The 16,323-nt window shown below is 39.9% G+C and overlaps 3 protein-coding genes across 4 annotated transcripts in view; all 3 read left to right on the forward strand.

Moving 5' to 3' along the window:
- The window catches only part of LOC106954434 (zinc finger protein 385A-like), a 50,429-nt gene extending 42,860 nt beyond the window's left edge, over positions 1-7,569 (forward strand). For both annotated transcript variants that reach the window (XM_015043914.1, XM_015043915.1), the window contains exons 4-8: positions 2,305-2,485; positions 2,951-3,259; positions 5,457-5,644; positions 5,723-5,809; positions 5,895-7,569. In XM_015043914.1, the coding sequence (XP_014899400.1) occupies positions 2,305-2,485; positions 2,951-3,259; positions 5,457-5,644; positions 5,723-5,809; positions 5,895-6,116 (987 nt within the window). In that variant the 3' untranslated portion in view covers positions 6,117-7,569. The remainder of the gene's footprint in view (positions 1-2,304; positions 2,486-2,950; positions 3,260-5,456; positions 5,645-5,722; positions 5,810-5,894) is intronic.
- A 4,334-nt stretch (positions 7,570-11,903) lies between these two features.
- LOC106954435 (G-protein coupled receptor 84-like) lies at positions 11,904-14,619 on the forward strand. The gene is made up of 2 exons (XM_015043916.1): positions 11,904-11,977; positions 13,398-14,619. The coding sequence occupies exon 2, from the start codon at positions 13,405-13,407 to the stop codon at positions 14,593-14,595; it is 1,191 nt and encodes a 396-aa protein (XP_014899402.1). The 5' UTR covers positions 11,904-11,977; positions 13,398-13,404; the 3' UTR covers positions 14,596-14,619.
- The window catches only part of LOC106954436 (G-protein coupled receptor 84-like), a 27,798-nt gene continuing 23,392 nt past the window's right edge, over positions 11,918-16,323 (forward strand). Inside the window, exon 1 of the mRNA XM_015043918.1 lies at positions 11,918-11,977. The gene's annotated coding sequence lies outside the window, so the exon portion shown is untranslated. The remainder of the gene's footprint in view (positions 11,978-16,323) is intronic.

Here is a 16,323-nt window from a genome sequence, read left to right on the forward strand (position 1 = left end):
TTTTTACTCTTTAGCTTGAACATTTTTTGCATCTTTTGCATTGACAGTCGGATGCCGACTGCTGCTGGCAGAACCCATTTTAGATAATCTCGGCACTCAATAATCATCATCAGCTCACCACTGTGGTTTGGTGGCAAAGGAGGACATAAAAATGCAGAAGCTAATCCTCACTGACAGCCTCATCAGCACATCATGCCAGCTTCGGCTGCAGTGTCACCAGAGGGACGCTCAAACCGAGGAACAACTCGGCGCCTGCAGTGGACAAAAACAGGGTTCACGGGAGGTCACAATGAAAAATCTGATTTTCTTCCCCCTGTTGTTTAAATGAATCAAACTCCCACCATTTTCAGTGTATGAAAGCATCAACCCACAGCAGGCACTTTGATGCACTTTGCTGAGTTTGATAAAAAAATTTGATAAAGGTTACGGACAAAGACTGTGAACCATAAAACAGAATAGTCTTTTTATTCCTTCCTTTACTCTTTTTGGTAAGAGTATCTAGATCAGTGGTTCTTAACCTGGGTTCAGTCGAGCCCCAGGGGTTCGGTGAGTCGGTCTCAGGGGTTCGGCGGAGCCTCTGCCGCGGAGGTAAAGACACACTGTGTAAAGTCGTTTTGACGCCCCGCTTCGCCATCACTTGCTGCAAAGGATCACGTTACATTGCTGAGCCAATCAGAGATACGGAGGAGCACTGATTGAAGGAGCTCCACTCTCAGCATGGATTCGAACTTGTGTGTTTAATTACTTCAGTTCGGTGAAGGCGCATATGAAACTTGGGGGTTCGGTACCTCAAAAAAGGTTACGAACCACTGATCTAGAAGAACTGGTGTTGATTGGCGCATCCGTAGTTGGGGAACAGAAACACTTTGATGAGCAGAAGACGATTAGATTTCCACGTTTTAATCTGTTTTAAAATCAAATGTTTGCATCAAATCTTCACATCTGCACAATGTTGCAGTTTTATTTCTCATGTCTTGATTTTCCTTTTGTTTCTGCCTCCAGCTTTTCAGCCAATCTGTTTGTTGCAGACATGTTGCATTATCTCTACAGCCATGCAGAGATTATTTTGTTTTGTTTGTTTTGATTTCTCGTTTTCCACAGTTCTCTGTTTCTGAGTTTTGTTCTGTTTCATCCTGACTGAAACTGAACTGTTGTTTTGGATCAGATTGTTTCCGGTGTTTCCTCTCCTTGTTCCTTCCTGACTAAGACCTTTTTCTAAACTAAAGGTTTTAAATTTTACTTGTATTTTATGAAGACCACATATTTCTCCCTGTTTTTGAGCCATTTGTTTGAGTCTCACACACAGAAACACAACAATCCAGCTGTTCATTAACAACTTTAATTGTAATTCTCCCGCCTTTAAAGCAAATATATGTTGAATAGAACTGATTATTTCTACTGTTAAATAAATTTGAGTTATTTTGAATTTCATAAAATTGATACTCGTGGTGTGTTTAATCCACACAGCTGCTTTTTTTAAGAGTAAAAAATGCAATGTTTCATTTTTGCAAAATATGTGGAAAACAGTCACAGGCGGAGAAATATAAAATACTGTAAACATTTCTTATTATTATTTATTATTCATATTTCTAAAGAAACTAATCATATTGACTAACAATACTGTAAATAAGTATGGATAGTCTTAATCAGCATTATAAAATAAACACCAAAATTAGTGTTAGTTGTCCTGTAAATGCATGTTTTCAGCAGAATATTGTCTTTTTGTCATTCTGAACTTTATTGAGTGCAACAGCCGGTTAATTAATCAGGCTGTCTGTGGACCAGATGTTTTCAAAACTGAAGCCAGATGTGTCTATTCAGCCTGGGTTCCAGGTGGAGTGTTAAGATTTTTATTGGCTCTTAAAGTTCGATCATTACTTCTAACCTTGCCATTACAAATTTTTATTTGCTCTTTTTATATTTTTTTATTGCCGTTTAGACTGTTAGTGCTCATGGCAAAAGTGTCTTCAACCTTTGTGTTTTTATCAGTTTTATTTGATAATTTTATCATTCTTCTAAAAAAATGTAAATAAATTGCCAATAATCCCTCACTAATCTACATCAAAAGAGACAAGAGAGTTGCAACCTTCTTTCAGCCAGCTGACCAGAAGAGTGCAGCAGTGTCATTAAAACAGAATTTAAGTGTATCATAGTAGTATGACGGAAAGTCTTGGTGGTTTTTACAACCATACCTTCTGACTGAGGCGTAATCCAGTTAAATCTGTGTGTCTGGTGAATATTGATGTCAAAAAAAGAAGCTAGAAAATAACAATGCAATAATGCCATGTATATATATTTGCCCAGAGTCAAGCAGAGGCGCACTATAAAGGGAACCGCCACGCTCGAAGGGTGAAGGGCATCGAGACGTCGAAGACATCGCGTCTCCAAGACGGCGACAAACATCAACCTCGGCCTCCATCCTCGCCCTCCCCACCCGGCCTCACGCCGTCCAGCCCGACGTCTGACCCAAACCCCAACAAGCAGGGTGAGACTGTCACGTAAATCATGGAAGCTGATGGAAAAAATTGGTCAAAAATCCAAATAATCTGTTGAACAAAGTGAATATTTATGTCACTTATTTTAAAAAGTCAGCTCAGCAGCTGTTTGCTTTACAAATAATTTATGTTATTTGTGTTATTTTTACCTGCACACCTGCCATAGAAATGTTTGGTTACACAATGAGTCCCAGAAACGACCCGCGCCAAGCTCCGTCATGTAAACATGTCCTGTCACAGTGGGTTGGTCAGACCTGCTGTTTGCACATCCAGCTGGAGTCTCACTGGAGTCTGTTTGACCTCAGGGAAACTGCAAGCGCAGCACTGCTGCTAGAGGCATTGCATGAGATGTTTTTTTTTTAGACTTTTATATCACGTCTGGATCATCGCCGTATGACTCATGCTTGGTTTGCGATAAATAATTCATTGACCAGAAATATTTCTGCTGCTTACAGATGATCCTCAGTCCTGCCCCAGCCTGAAAGACTCACCTTTGACCCCTAGCCACCTCCCGACAACTCAGATGAACTCGGCAGATGCAGAGTTGTCTGTCGGCGCACCTCTGCCGTCCTCTCCCTCCTCCTCGGCAGCCCTCAGCGGCTCCTCCGGGGACCCGGCGGCGGCTGCTCTACCTGACACCCCCTCCCCGGCACCGAGCCCGACTTCAGGAGAGTCAGAGGAAGAAAAAGCCAAAAAGCTGCTCTACTGCTCTCTCTGCAAAGTGGCTGTTAATTCCCTTTCACAGCTGGAGGCGCATAACAAAGGTTGGTCCAATCTGCAGAAGCTTGACTAGATCACAGAGACAACTGTGGGAACTTAACCTCTTCAAAATGCAAGTTCAGAGCTCTTAGAAGAACATGGAAAACTGATAAAAGTGTTTCTGTGCCTCTTGATGTGAAATTCTGAAATGAATAAAAATCCCATAACACACACTCAATAAATAAGATGTGTCCTGATGAGGCTCAGTTCAAGCAAAACCTGCCTTTTGGAGGGGAAAAAAACATTAATCACATATTAAACATACTTTTGATCAATCCTACATTTATGTATTAAAGTTGCAGTGTGTGAAATTTTACAAAGGTTTTTAAAACTGTCGCCGCATCGTGATATTATGAGACAATCGGTGAAAAACATCAAGTTCCTACTCATCCTCCTCCTCACAGAGCTACTATCTGAAGAAATGCACAGTTCCCGGTCAAAACCAGCCAATCACAGGCATGAAGACAGTCTCAGTGCCGTCAGTCATCCTTATGTACTCGCTGCTAAATGTGCTAATGGCGGAGAAACAGTTTACCATTCCAGGAAACCATTTATCCGCTGTTATTCCTGCTCGGCTATGTTGTAGTGAATCAGCTGTGGCTATGCAAAGACCAAGGGGGGCGGGGTGAGCACAAGAGTGATTGACAGCACTAAGACCCTCCTCTTGGCTGTAATTTGTTGTTTCTGACTGAGTATTTCTGTAGTCAGTAATGGGAGGTCTGGGAGAAGGAGCTCAGTTTTTTCACAAATTATTGTCACGACATTATGATCATTTAAAAATATATATATATATGAAAAACATTTTTTACTGAAGTTACAAACTGCAGCTTCAAAAATATATTCCCATTAGTCTGATGTAATGTCATATTTTCATTGGCAATGTGTGCAACATCTACAAACGCACAGCAAACAGCAGAATGTGCTGCAAACATGTGGATGATGCAAAACACAAAACCACAAAGCAACAGAAAAACGCAGCACACAAGCAGAGGAAACAGAAGCAAAAACCTACAATGAAAACAAACACAAATGGAAAATGCTGCTTCAGGTCTGGAGTTCTTCAGTTTTGTGGAGTTTGCAGGATTTCATACTTACTGTTGATTTTACTAATTGCTGCGTTTCTGCTCCTCTTATTCCATGTGTTGCAGCATTTTGTTTGTGATTGCATCGTTTTTTGTTTGCAGCGTTTTCCTGCTGCATTTGTTTTTGCACCATTCATGTGTTTGCAGCTCATTTTGCCTTCTGCTTTGCATTTACACCTGTTCGCATTGGGTTTCACTTTGTGCTGCACGTCGGCCACCGTAGCTGCAAGCAGAAAATCATCACAATTAACAGAAAGAAAGGCTTGAAAACTTCTGTTTATGTGTTTATCTATATAAAGTGTTTCACCTATTGAATTTTCTTTTGGGAATAAAGTTAATTTTTCAACAATATTCTGCTTTATTAAACATTAAACTTTAAAACTAAACTCACTCGCTTGGTGTATTCAGACAAACAATCTCACATCTAAAACCCGACTCCTCCGTCCTCTGCAGTTTCATTCATTTCAGCTGAAACCCTCGAGGTTTCCTCAGCTATAATAGAAACAATTTAACGTTGTACCACTTCAAGGGCTTTTTAATCTCATGAGTTTAAGAAATTATTGCAGGAGTCAAAACTGTAATGTTCATTATAAATGGAGAGCAAGGACAAGTGGTGTGGAGCACAAAATCCAGTGTCTGTTTGCAACTTTTACTATTAATGTAAATTTAGCTTCTCTAGTTTAATTTCTCTAAAGAAACAATCTGTGTACTTATTCAAGTACACAGATTGTTTCACAACAGAAAAGTGAAACAATTTTTCTCTAGTATTACAAAGTCAAAAGAAAAAGAGTCACAAACCAAACAGTCAAAAAGTAAAAAATCAATGTCCTCAGATTCATTTTATAGATATTATTGGGGTAAAAACAGTTGTAGCTCCAGACATGTTTGTGTTTTTCCCCTCACTGAATAAATGTACAAAATATACCCTGGAAATTTCTAGCTATCTTAGTGAAATTAAAGATAAAATTATTGTAAGAATTTAGCAGAAAATTGCAAAGATGTTTTAAGAAATGATCATGTCCCTGAGATTGTTAGATCACTCTAAAATTAAATTGTGTTGCTGTAAGCAGTGCTTCGTATGACCTTTCAACCAAATGATCTCTTCTTCTGCTGTTCCCAGGAACCAAACACAAAACTATCCTGGAGGCTCGAAGTGGACTGGGGCCCATCAAAGCGTACCCTCGCCTGGGTCCCAAACCCAGCCCTGAGCAGGGAGGGGAGCTCTCCTCCGACCCAAACACTCAGGAACGCACCTTCCACTGTGAGATATGCAACGTCAGAGTCAACTCTGAGCTGCAGCTCAAACAGGTAAAAACACTCAAAACGAAGAGCTCATGATGAGAGACGGCTTCGTGAAAATGTGTCTTTTGGTCGTTGGTGTTGCAGCATATATCGAGCAGAAGGCATCGGGACGGAGTTGCGGGTAAACCTAATCCTCTTCTCAGTCGGCACAAGAAGCGCACAGACTTTATGGTAAACATTTATGTTGCCTTATGATGTTCCAGGGTTTATTTTCAAACGCAGCTAACATCCTCCTTTTTTCTGAACTTTCTCACAGGAACTTCCAAAAACTCTGGGGCCTGGACTTTTACCCAGTCCTCTGGCTGTCGCCGCAGCAATGGCGGCAGCAGCATCGTCAAACCAACTGGCCCTCCGGCCTCCTGGGCCGGCCCCCCACCCTCACCCACACCTGCTACAGGGAACGCCCCTCAGCCTGCTGAGGCCGGCCCCGGGCCCCATCCGCACCACACACGGGCCCATCCTCTTCACTCCGTACTAACGGCGACGGAATGGAGGAGAATCAGGAAGAAGCACACTGTGAACTGGAGGCAACCATGTGCCATCGAGAGCCAAACTGGCTGGACTGGCTGCACATTTTGTTTTATTTATAGAAGATAAAATACTACTCCTCATTGTGTTGAGATGTTTCTATCCGTCATCACCCGAGTGTCGGCTGGTGATCAAAATCTACGAGCTGATCGTTTGAAGAGGACGTCTTCGCGTCTGCAGCTAGATGTCTTCAACTCAAGTGTCCAAAAATGTTTTCATTCTTCTTGAAGTTTCTGAACCATTTCACTGGGATGTTATGTGACGGACCAACACAACGTTCACAAGATAACACAAAAGAAGAAATCTGAAAACAGGAGTGTTCATTTGTTTCCAGCCCCTCAAAGTGAAAATTTCTAGAACGGCATTCTGTCGCCGTCTTTCTATAGACTTTGTAAATCAAGAAACACATTATTGCTCATTCTTTTAGAGCCCAATCTGAGTCAGACTGGAGCAGCTGCACGCGTCTCACTGCAGAAACTAAATCTGAAACTAAACCTGAGTCGGTCGGATTTAGTTCTGGACTTTATACCATCACTACTGGTAGTTATCTTGCTGTATTTTGGTATCAATCTGATACCAGGTAAATACAGGACCGGTATCGCTGGTACAAATACCGATATTAATCATTTAAGCATGACAACATCAAACTTTTGTGGTTTTTCCATTGAATTATTTTGTTAATTCAAAACAAGCAATTCTAGGGCAGAATTTAGATAAAATGTGTTGGTGTCCCACAAGTGACACCAACACATTTTATTCAAAACTTGAATCATCTGAATAATAACCACTTTGTGTTGGTCTGTCACTTATAATCCCAAGAAAAAAAAACACAAAATGTTCAAAGAAGTTCAAGAGGTATTAATATTTTTGAGGCACTAACATCCCATGTGGCAGACTTCAAACCCTACCTCTCTTTTGTTTATTATGTTCATCTCTCTGCATTACAGTTTTACAGCAATTATATGATACAAACACAGAACTAGATGTAGTAGATGCGTCTTCTGGAGTTAGCTGGACTCACGCCATAGCTGTCATCGTAGATTGGATTATACCACTGTAACGTTCTGCTCTTGTTGCAATTAGCAGATGACTCTCTGTGGTTTCTGTCTGGTCACCTGTCGATGGCTGACCTCTGTGGGACACAAAAAAGAAGAAAAGGGGAAATAGCAAATGATAGGACTTTATATTGCATCTTAAAGCTGAAGTGATATACATAGGAATTTGTAAAGAAGAAACTGCTGTTGCACTATGCAGATGTCAGTATTTGTTTTTGTGTTACGTGTAAAATGCAGTAAGGCTGGAGAAATTGCTAGAAGAAAATCATTTTCATTTTTTGTTTTATTTTGTTTTTTACTCAGTGAAGACGTTGTACTACCAATGAACTCTTCCTCCAACCATTCTGTCAGAAATCTTGCTGAGCACACAGGAGCGTATTTCTGCTGTCGTTTCCTCATCCACTCCGCACAGAAGCTTTCAGCGTCTTCTCGAAATAAGTTTCACACTGTGAGCGCAGCAGGACGACGACTCATTCATGACTTCAACCGCGGGGCTTTCTAATGTGGGCACACGAAAACAGAGCCACCTTTCACCAGAAGCGGCAGTGGAGGACAGAGGAGCCAGTGGGAGGAAAGACACCAGCATCATGGGACACGTCCAGGACCACAACCACTGCTGAGTAGACGTATGCAAAGACAACTAAAGAAACCAAAAAAAAAGGTCACGTTTTTGGATCGTATTGGACTTGGGTAGCAGTATTTTTTTCTGTCTGATCACCAAAAGCAGCTATCAGAAGCTCTCAGTAAGGAATTGGGAATCATTGGAAGAAAAGCTTAGGAAACGGGAAATGTAGCAATACCGTAAGCACTTCTGTTACTTTTTTCTTGTCAACTGCAATAAAAAAGATGTAGAGAAATGTAATAAATGTTCCTTAGGAGAAGTGTATTGAAACTTTACTGTAAATGTAGATTATTTAAAAGAAAACAAACAAAAAAAACGATAAACTGTTCATGTTGGGGCTTCCTTATTGTTAGATTTAAACTATGAAATCATTAAACTGAGTTTATGGTTGAAAGAAGTGTTGATTTCTGATTTATATTTCATTTCTAAACATTTTCATGCAAGTGCTTAATGTAACGCATATAAAGTATTACATATAAAGAAACAGACCAATCTAAATTAATTTTAGTGCTTTCTGTACTTTATTCACAGAAAGCACTAAAATGCTTTCTGTGAAAGCATTTTAGTGCTTTCACAAAAAAGATGTTTCAAAAGGTCTTAAATAAATTAATATTTAATTCCTGTAAGTTGTGAGTTAAATTATTCAAACTCCTGAGAGAAGAAAAGAGATTAAATAAGACATAAATTACTCAAATAATAAAAATAAAGGAGTGTCAGCTTTGAAAAGTTAATATATCTATTTTATTCATGTTTTAATTTATTGTCTTCTTCTCTGAGTCACAGTCTAATTTAATTGGCTCAAAGCGTTTCTGGGGGAGGAGACATCAGGAAGAACCGGCCGGCCAATCAGAGGCAGGCTATTAATAATAATTAATGTGATAACAATGTCACATTTGGGAAAAAAAAAATTTAGACTGGAAAAGAGGAAAAATGTCAACAATTTGTTACTGCAGCCAAAATGCAGTTTTCATAGTTGCAAACACGTAATTATGGTTATTGGGGGAAAAAAAGATTCACATCTAAGGTTTTACATTTTAGCGTTTGTGACATCACTAACTATGAAATATTTCTGGGCTGAATTGATGAATTGAGTTATTCTGTTTTTTGTTCACTTTCCTATTAATAATTGTTGAGGGGCAGCAAGGCGTTAAATAGGTTTATGTAGGTTAGTGGAGTCGACAAAACATTTGAAAAAGTAAAATAGATAAGAAGTTAAAAAATATGTAATGGAAACTGCATATACGATTGAAAGAAGTCGCATTATCAGAGGATGAAATAGTTTTAAAGAATAAAACTAAATTTGTTCATCTGCTGATTTTAAAGAAGAGCAAATCTGACACTGTAAGGCAGTCAGACCCGCCGCACTGTTTGTCCAAGCTGTCAGTAAAGAACATTAGAAACAATAAAAAATAACTTGTGTCATACATTTTCAATATGCATTTCGATTTATTATATATTTTTTTCCTTTTTATGATTTATGGCGAGTTACAACATGTGCCAATGGATTGTTGTCAGTCCTAACTGTGCAGCTGACTCAGGAAGCAGCTCCAGTGGTACCTGGGATAAATGAATCACTCAACCAAACAGAAGAAGGACGCTCTCTTCTCCGCCTGCTGATCATCAGTCAAAACTTTGCTGGGCAACAAAGTCACAAAATGCAAACGCATCAAGAAGTATAAATAATCTTGCAAACCATTGTATGTAGGTAGAATAGTGAGTTTGTGTGTGTATTGTCAATGCTACATAAAAGTCCTGCATTGTAACATATTAAAAAATATATATTTATTTTGCTGTAAGACAATATTTGTTGTGTAACGAAATAAAGGAGTGTGCAGAGTACAAATATGCAGAGCAGCTTAGAGGAGCAGGATTGGTTAACACTGCATGTCATCCGTCAACTGAACAATTAAATAAATGTTTGTGCAACCCAAGACAGAAGACATTTACTCCCTCACATCACTGGATTAAGGTGACAATATTAAAAATACCTCTTGTCTTGTTTATCTTTAATATTTCTGCTATGTTGGCAACATTTTCTTGATTCGGCCTTTTTTTTTTTTGCAACATTACCAGAGGCCCCATCAGGATGGTTTTAATGGGAACTAGAAGCTAAACAAATAAAACAAAGACTGCAATAACAACAAAAGTTCAAAACTTGTCTCAGTTGACTCTGAAAGCCACAAGGTTAAAAAGAATCAGCCAATAAAGCAAAAAAAAAAAAAAAAAGTCGGAGGTAAATTAAAATAGGAGGAGTTGTTGCCAAAGTAGTAGCAGTGAAAATCACAAACAGGTGGGAACATGTTCAGCAGGAGACGAGTGAGTTTGGAGGACAGAAAGAGGAGATAGACCGATAACCAGACTGGAAGCTGGAGAAAGACGACTCTCAACCAGCACTGGGAAATTTCTGCAGCTTCTTCATGTTACGATTATTCTCTGCAGCGTCCTGCACTGGGAAAGAAGGGTTAGAGAATCAGGGTTGGATTTAGGTTTAGATTTAGGGTTGATCTGGATAATTTAATGCGTAAATTGTTCAGAAAGGAGGGATGTCGGAGTTATGGTTTGAAGAATGGATGGCATAAGGTTTGGAAGTAGGGTTGGACGGAGGGTTTGATTGGGTTTTTTGCGCAGACTGAGCATAATGTGAGCAAAAATTTCCAGAGGGATTTTTTTTTAAATCTGTAAAAAATGAAAAAAAGAAAAAAAAAACATGAAAAATCTGACATGAGCCAAAGTAGTTGAAGGATTTGACTGCAATTAAAAAGTTGAATGGTGTTTCTAGCTGAAAGTATGTGGAAGAGAGCAAAGCTTTCAATAGCATTTCTCAACAATGATAGGATATTTGATTAATTTCAGAGATACCCAAGATGATCACAAAAAGCTGAATATTTTATACACTATAAAAGATTTCAACACAAAACATGGCTGTAATATCCTGAATGAGCAGAAAATGGTAAAAGTGTACTTGTTGAAAAAACAAAGTTTGCAGAAGTTTTTTAAGTAAATAAGTGTCCTAATAATATGTAGCTCCACATCATTTTTGTCCAGATGCATTTTGTGAAATCTCCCGACTGATTCCTTGTAGATGAGGAAATTTTTTTTATAATTTATAATTTGTATTGTCTCTGCAAAATATGGATTTAGAGAAATGGACAACAGTAACTTAAACATTTTGACTTCTGAAAAGCTGAGCATGTGCTAAAGACAGTAAATTTATTCTGGACTTTGCTTTAATGCTGATTAATCAAACAAATGGAGGGCGAACTCTTTTTCTGGGGAACCTGTAAACTCCTGGATGTAATACCGCAGTTAAAACACAACTTGCTATTAAAGCTGTTGTAGAGGTCTTTGCCTCCATCTGGTGGTTGAGAAGGTTTTAATTTAATAGATCTTTGACTCTTCTTAATATTATTTGATGTAATATTTAATTTCTTATATATATCTATATATATATAGATATATATAAGTTTCTAAGTTTGAATAAGGGTGTTTTATCTTTTGACAGCTGAATATGTTAGATCTTTAGTAGTTTGTTGTATTGTTCAAATAAAAGAAAAATAAATGTTGTTGAGTTGTTCACTTTAGTTTTCCGTTCAACCTGGAATCAGGTTTGCAGAACAGAAAGAAAAGAGTAGGTGAACTTTATTTTAATTTTGGACATTCACCAAAAGCTTTATGTAATACTGCTGCTTGATCCGTTTATATTTGGTTGAGTAAAATTCAGGCTAAAACAAATAAGTAAATAAAGAAATATGTTGCTGAAAGTATGTGTTTTTAAGTGTCTGTAATTTAAAAAGAACTTCATTTTTAATCAGCATACTCTACAAAACTGTTGGCTCTACAGACGATAGAGAAAAAATGAAATAATGAAAAATTGTGTTATTGTTTCTGACAGTATTTCAGCACCCAGTAGTATTTGCAACTATCAGATAATCAGTTGGAAAATATGTAAGTAATTAAATATCTATTATGATGTACAGAATATAAGTTAAAGATGCAAAGAACAAAAATAAATAAAATTTAAAAAAATACAGACCTCTGGGATGGAGCAAAAACTTTTGTGCAGAACTGTCAGGAGATAATTCAAATAAAAATAAAAAAAATCAGGGAACTAACGTAACACTGAAAGCACAGAAGGTAAGGTTTTAATAAATCTCTTCATATTATGGACAAACGCATTTAATGACAAATAATTTTCAAAAAGTCTTAGCAGAACAGTAAGCTGGTAGGGGTTTTGTGGTTGTACAGTTAAACCACCACAAGGTGGCGAGCATCAGAACAGAATACAGTTTGATTTGATCGTCATAATGAATCATAACTATGACTTTATAAAACCACTGATGTGAACAAGGCACACAGGTTTCCTGTAAGACTGGATGAAACTGGTTTCATTTTATTTTATGTCCAGCAGCTCCAGTCACACAAGGTGTTTATACGTTTAACTGTGTTTAGCGTTGAACTTTATAAAACGTTCTCTAGTTTGCAGCCATTGTGTAACTATGAACTTCAGCTTGGCTCTACATTTGCTTTGTTGTCTATTTTTATTTTTGGCCAGTGTCTTTACAGGAAGGTCTGTGTTAACCACACAGTGACAGAAACAGGAAGGTCTTGTAGTTTATAATAACCAGTCTAAACCTGAAATGTGTGCAGTCAGATTTCATCTGTTTGGTCTGACATAAATTTGTGCTCTTTGACGTGTAAAGTAAAGTATTTTGGGTTTAATTATAACAGTTATTTGAAACTCCATCATTGAAAACAAAAAACAACATGTACCTCAGATTTTATTTTACCGTAGTTTTGAGATCTTGTCCTGAGATCTTGTCCTTGGTATTATAATTTTTATTCTTGCTGTTCTGATTATTTTAAAGTCTCTGATTGTGTCTCTTTTTCCCTTGCATAATCATCACTCCTCACTCGGCTCTGGGTTCGATTCTCAGCCCAGGATTTTTCTGCGTGGAGTTTGCATGTTCTCCCTGTGCATGTGTGGGTTCTCTCTGGGTACTCCGGCTTCCTCCCACAGTCCAAAAACATGACTGTCAGACTCATTGGCCTCTCCAAATTGTCCCTCTGTGTGTTTGTCCTGTCTGTGTCTGTGTTGCCCTGCGACAGACTGGCAATCTGTCCAGGGTGACCCCGCCTCTCGCCCGGAATGTTAGCTGGAGATCGGCACCTCCTGACCCCTCTAAGGACAAGGGTGTATAGAAAATGGATGGACAATGTATTCACATTTTGCTGAGTAATAACCTCAAATGTTGAGTTTTATTCAGGTCCTAAGTGAAAACAGTGAATAGTTTTAAAGGGGAAGGCAAATGCTGCATGGTTTTCAACGATTTTACAGATATAAATCTAAACAAAATGTTGCATTATTTAGTATTCAGCTTCCCTGAGTGAATCCTTTGTAGAGCCAGCTGTTGTTGTGATGGCAGCTGTAGGTCTTTTGGGGTTCGGTTCCACCAAATAAGCAATTTTAGAGAGTGAGATTTTTGAAAATTTGTTCAAACTGGTTACCTGCTATGAAATCAGCTAAAGGAAACCAATTTCTCTATTATTTCCACAGCATAAAGATGAACTACACAAACCAAATGGAGGACAGTAACCTCTCCTGCTACAGCTCCTCGGTGGTGGAGTACCAGTACTTTGCAGTGGTGTGGGGCTGTTTTGTGATCATCACTGGAACTGTGGGGAACCTGATGACCATCCTGGCCTTCGCCCTGGACTCCCGTCTCCAGACTCGCTTCAACGTGCTCATTGTTAACCTGGCGGTGACTGACCTTCTCTACTGCACCATCCTGCAACCCATGGGTGTATACGCCTACCTGCACCTCAGATGGCGTACCAGTCGGGTCTGGTGCCAGATCTATGCGTTACTTATCTTCCTCACCAACTCCGTCTCCATAATCACCCTCTGCCTGGTGGCGGTGAGCCGATACCTCCTGGTTGCTAAAAGAGCCGTTTTCAACCGCGTGTTTTCCAACCTTGGACTTACTTTACTTGTGGTCTCAGCTTGGGGTCTGGGTCTGGCCAGCTTTGCCCCGCTCTGGTCTGTTTACATGTTTGTGCCTCAGGTGTGCACCTGCAGCTTCCATCGTACCAAAGGCCGCCCCTACTCCACCATCATACTTTTCTTCTATTTCTTCATCGGTCTAGGATGTATTGGAGTCTTCTACATGCTCATCTACAGAAAAGTCAGGGTTGCATCAAAAGCTCTGCTCCGCTACAGGCTGAGTATAAGCTCTTCTAGGAAGAAATCTGCTTCTTCAGCTCAAGGGACGGACGATAGCGGAGTGGAAAGTGGTGTGGGGAAGACATGTAGCTCAGAGATTAGCAGCCAAGCAGAACCAGACCAAAGCACACATGATATCGAAAAGGCTATCCTCCCACCTCAGAGCTCAGCTCCACCCTTAAAGTCATCAGACGACAAGCTAGAGACCCAAAGCGCTGCTCCTGCTTCACAGTCTCCGACTCCAGGTGATAACGAATTCAACCGTGTGACCCGCATGTGTTTTGCTGTGTTTCTCTGCTTTTTGTGCTCCTTTGCCCCATATTTGCTACTAAACATAGTGGACAAAGGAAACCGCGCCCCGCAGGTGTTGCACATGTTCTTTGGCAACCTCACCTGGATCAACAGCTTCATTAACCCTATTCTGTATGCGCTCATGAACAGACAGTTTCGGCAGGCCTACAGCGAGCTGCTCAGCCGAGCTGCTGCTCCTTTCATCCGCCTCTGCAGCTGGCGCCAAACTTACACAGTCTGATTTCATAAAATCTACTTCGACTGATCCACGAGTCCATAGTGTCCATTTCAGGCTTCCTGGTTTCATGTCTTCTCTGGGTCTCTCAGGGAAAACATCCCCTGAAAGCTACCAGCATTGACTTTTTATTGTGCTTATTAGAACTGGACTACATGACTGAAAAAACTTATCATGAAGTCGATGTCAGTAATTGTCGATATAGATAATTATTAATCAGGTTTTTGTTTTAAATATCTGAAATACTGTCAATGCGGTGGCATAACCTTTCCTGTTTTATCCCCAGTTTCTATTCCAGGCCATTGGTTTTTATTTTTAAACAGTTATGAGAAACCTTAGGCCCCGTTTACACAACGATTTCGGGGGAAAACGGAAGAGTTTTGTTGCGTTTGTAGTGCGCATTTACACGAAACCACCGAACGTTTTCTCTGAAAACGGCCCAGAACGGGTTCCAGAGTGCGATGTTTCTGAAACGTACCATTTTCCGTTGTCGTGTAAACGGAGAAAATGGATCTGTTCTTCAGTATGACGCAAAACATAGCTGCTGCACCCTACAATCCACAGAAGAAGAAACTACTCACAATGCTGGTGTTACTGTTTCCCCATCAGATACGGTTCCCTCAGCGTCTCTTCGCAGCTCCGCACAGCCCAGGTGGCAAAATAGACGGCTCTAGTGTTATCTAGAGAACTACGGACCAGCCCCGGCTCCAGACTAGTTTAACAGGGGGGCATCGACTTATTTTGGGGGGGCAAAATGAGTCTACGTAGCTGAACATAGACAACAACATCAGTAGCCTACAGACTACTTGTTAACAAGCTTAACGTGCTGTACTGGTATTAGCTAGCTAGTCATCTTTTAGCTATCATTACCTGCATCCAACAGCTTTACTCAACTCAGTCAGTTAGTTTGGGGAAAAAACTGTGCAAAGTTATTTACGTTTTGCTGGTTTGCTGCCATGATTCTAACACACACCTGCGCAGCAGCAGCAGGTCTACTTCGCTGCCTCACAGGTGTAAACCCAGTGCGAGCGTCTCAGCGTTCATGTTGCGTTTGAAGGCGGCTCGGAAAAACAAGTTACGACTTGTTAACAACGGATTAAACTGCTGAAAAAGGTGACGGGACACGGATATGGGAAGTGCGGGAGCTCCTATTTTATCAAATTGATATAGGAAAAACAGACTGTTGGCCATTCCAAGGTAAAAACAAACAGCTTCCAGTCCGGGGCCGCTACGGACACCATGAAAGCTCAAACAACGTGTTTCAGCAAAGTTATCCCATTTTTTCCAATTGCATGCGCCCAATCAGACGCACACAGTGCGTGTTTTCTCCCAATCTATGGGAGAACGGTACCTGATAGGGAAACGTGAATCCACATGCCTTCAAATTGAACTTTTTTTAAAACACACGCACACTCAGTTTCAAAGAACCTAGCACCAACTAGGCGCAGCCCGGTCTTTAACTCACGTTTTCGATGTGTACCGTTACTGTGTAAACACAGATCGTAATTAGAACTTTTTCGTGTAAACGATCCAACAAAAACGGAACAAAACGATAACGTTTTGTTAGATGTTATCGTGTAAACGCCCCCTTAAACTTCTACTGCACCAGTTAGGTTGTTGCTAGGTAACTGAAGTTGGAAAGAATTTAAAACTGCAGGTTGCTAGGTAACCAGAGAATGAGTTAGTTGATTCCATAGACATAATATAAGGATAGACGCCTCATGGACCGCTCTC

Source organism: Poecilia latipinna, unplaced genomic scaffold, assembly GCF_001443285.1.
Source record: "Poecilia latipinna isolate Pla-1442-1.1 unplaced genomic scaffold, P_latipinna-1.0 Scaffold656, whole genome shotgun sequence".
Classification (NCBI taxonomy): Eukaryota; Metazoa; Chordata; class Actinopteri; order Cyprinodontiformes; family Poeciliidae; genus Poecilia; species Poecilia latipinna.

Excerpts from the sequence above, each read along its gene's own strand:
- LOC106954435 (XM_015043916.1), top strand. The coding sequence starts at position 13,405 with ATGAACTACACAAACCAAATGGAGGACAGTAACCTCTCCTGCTACAGC.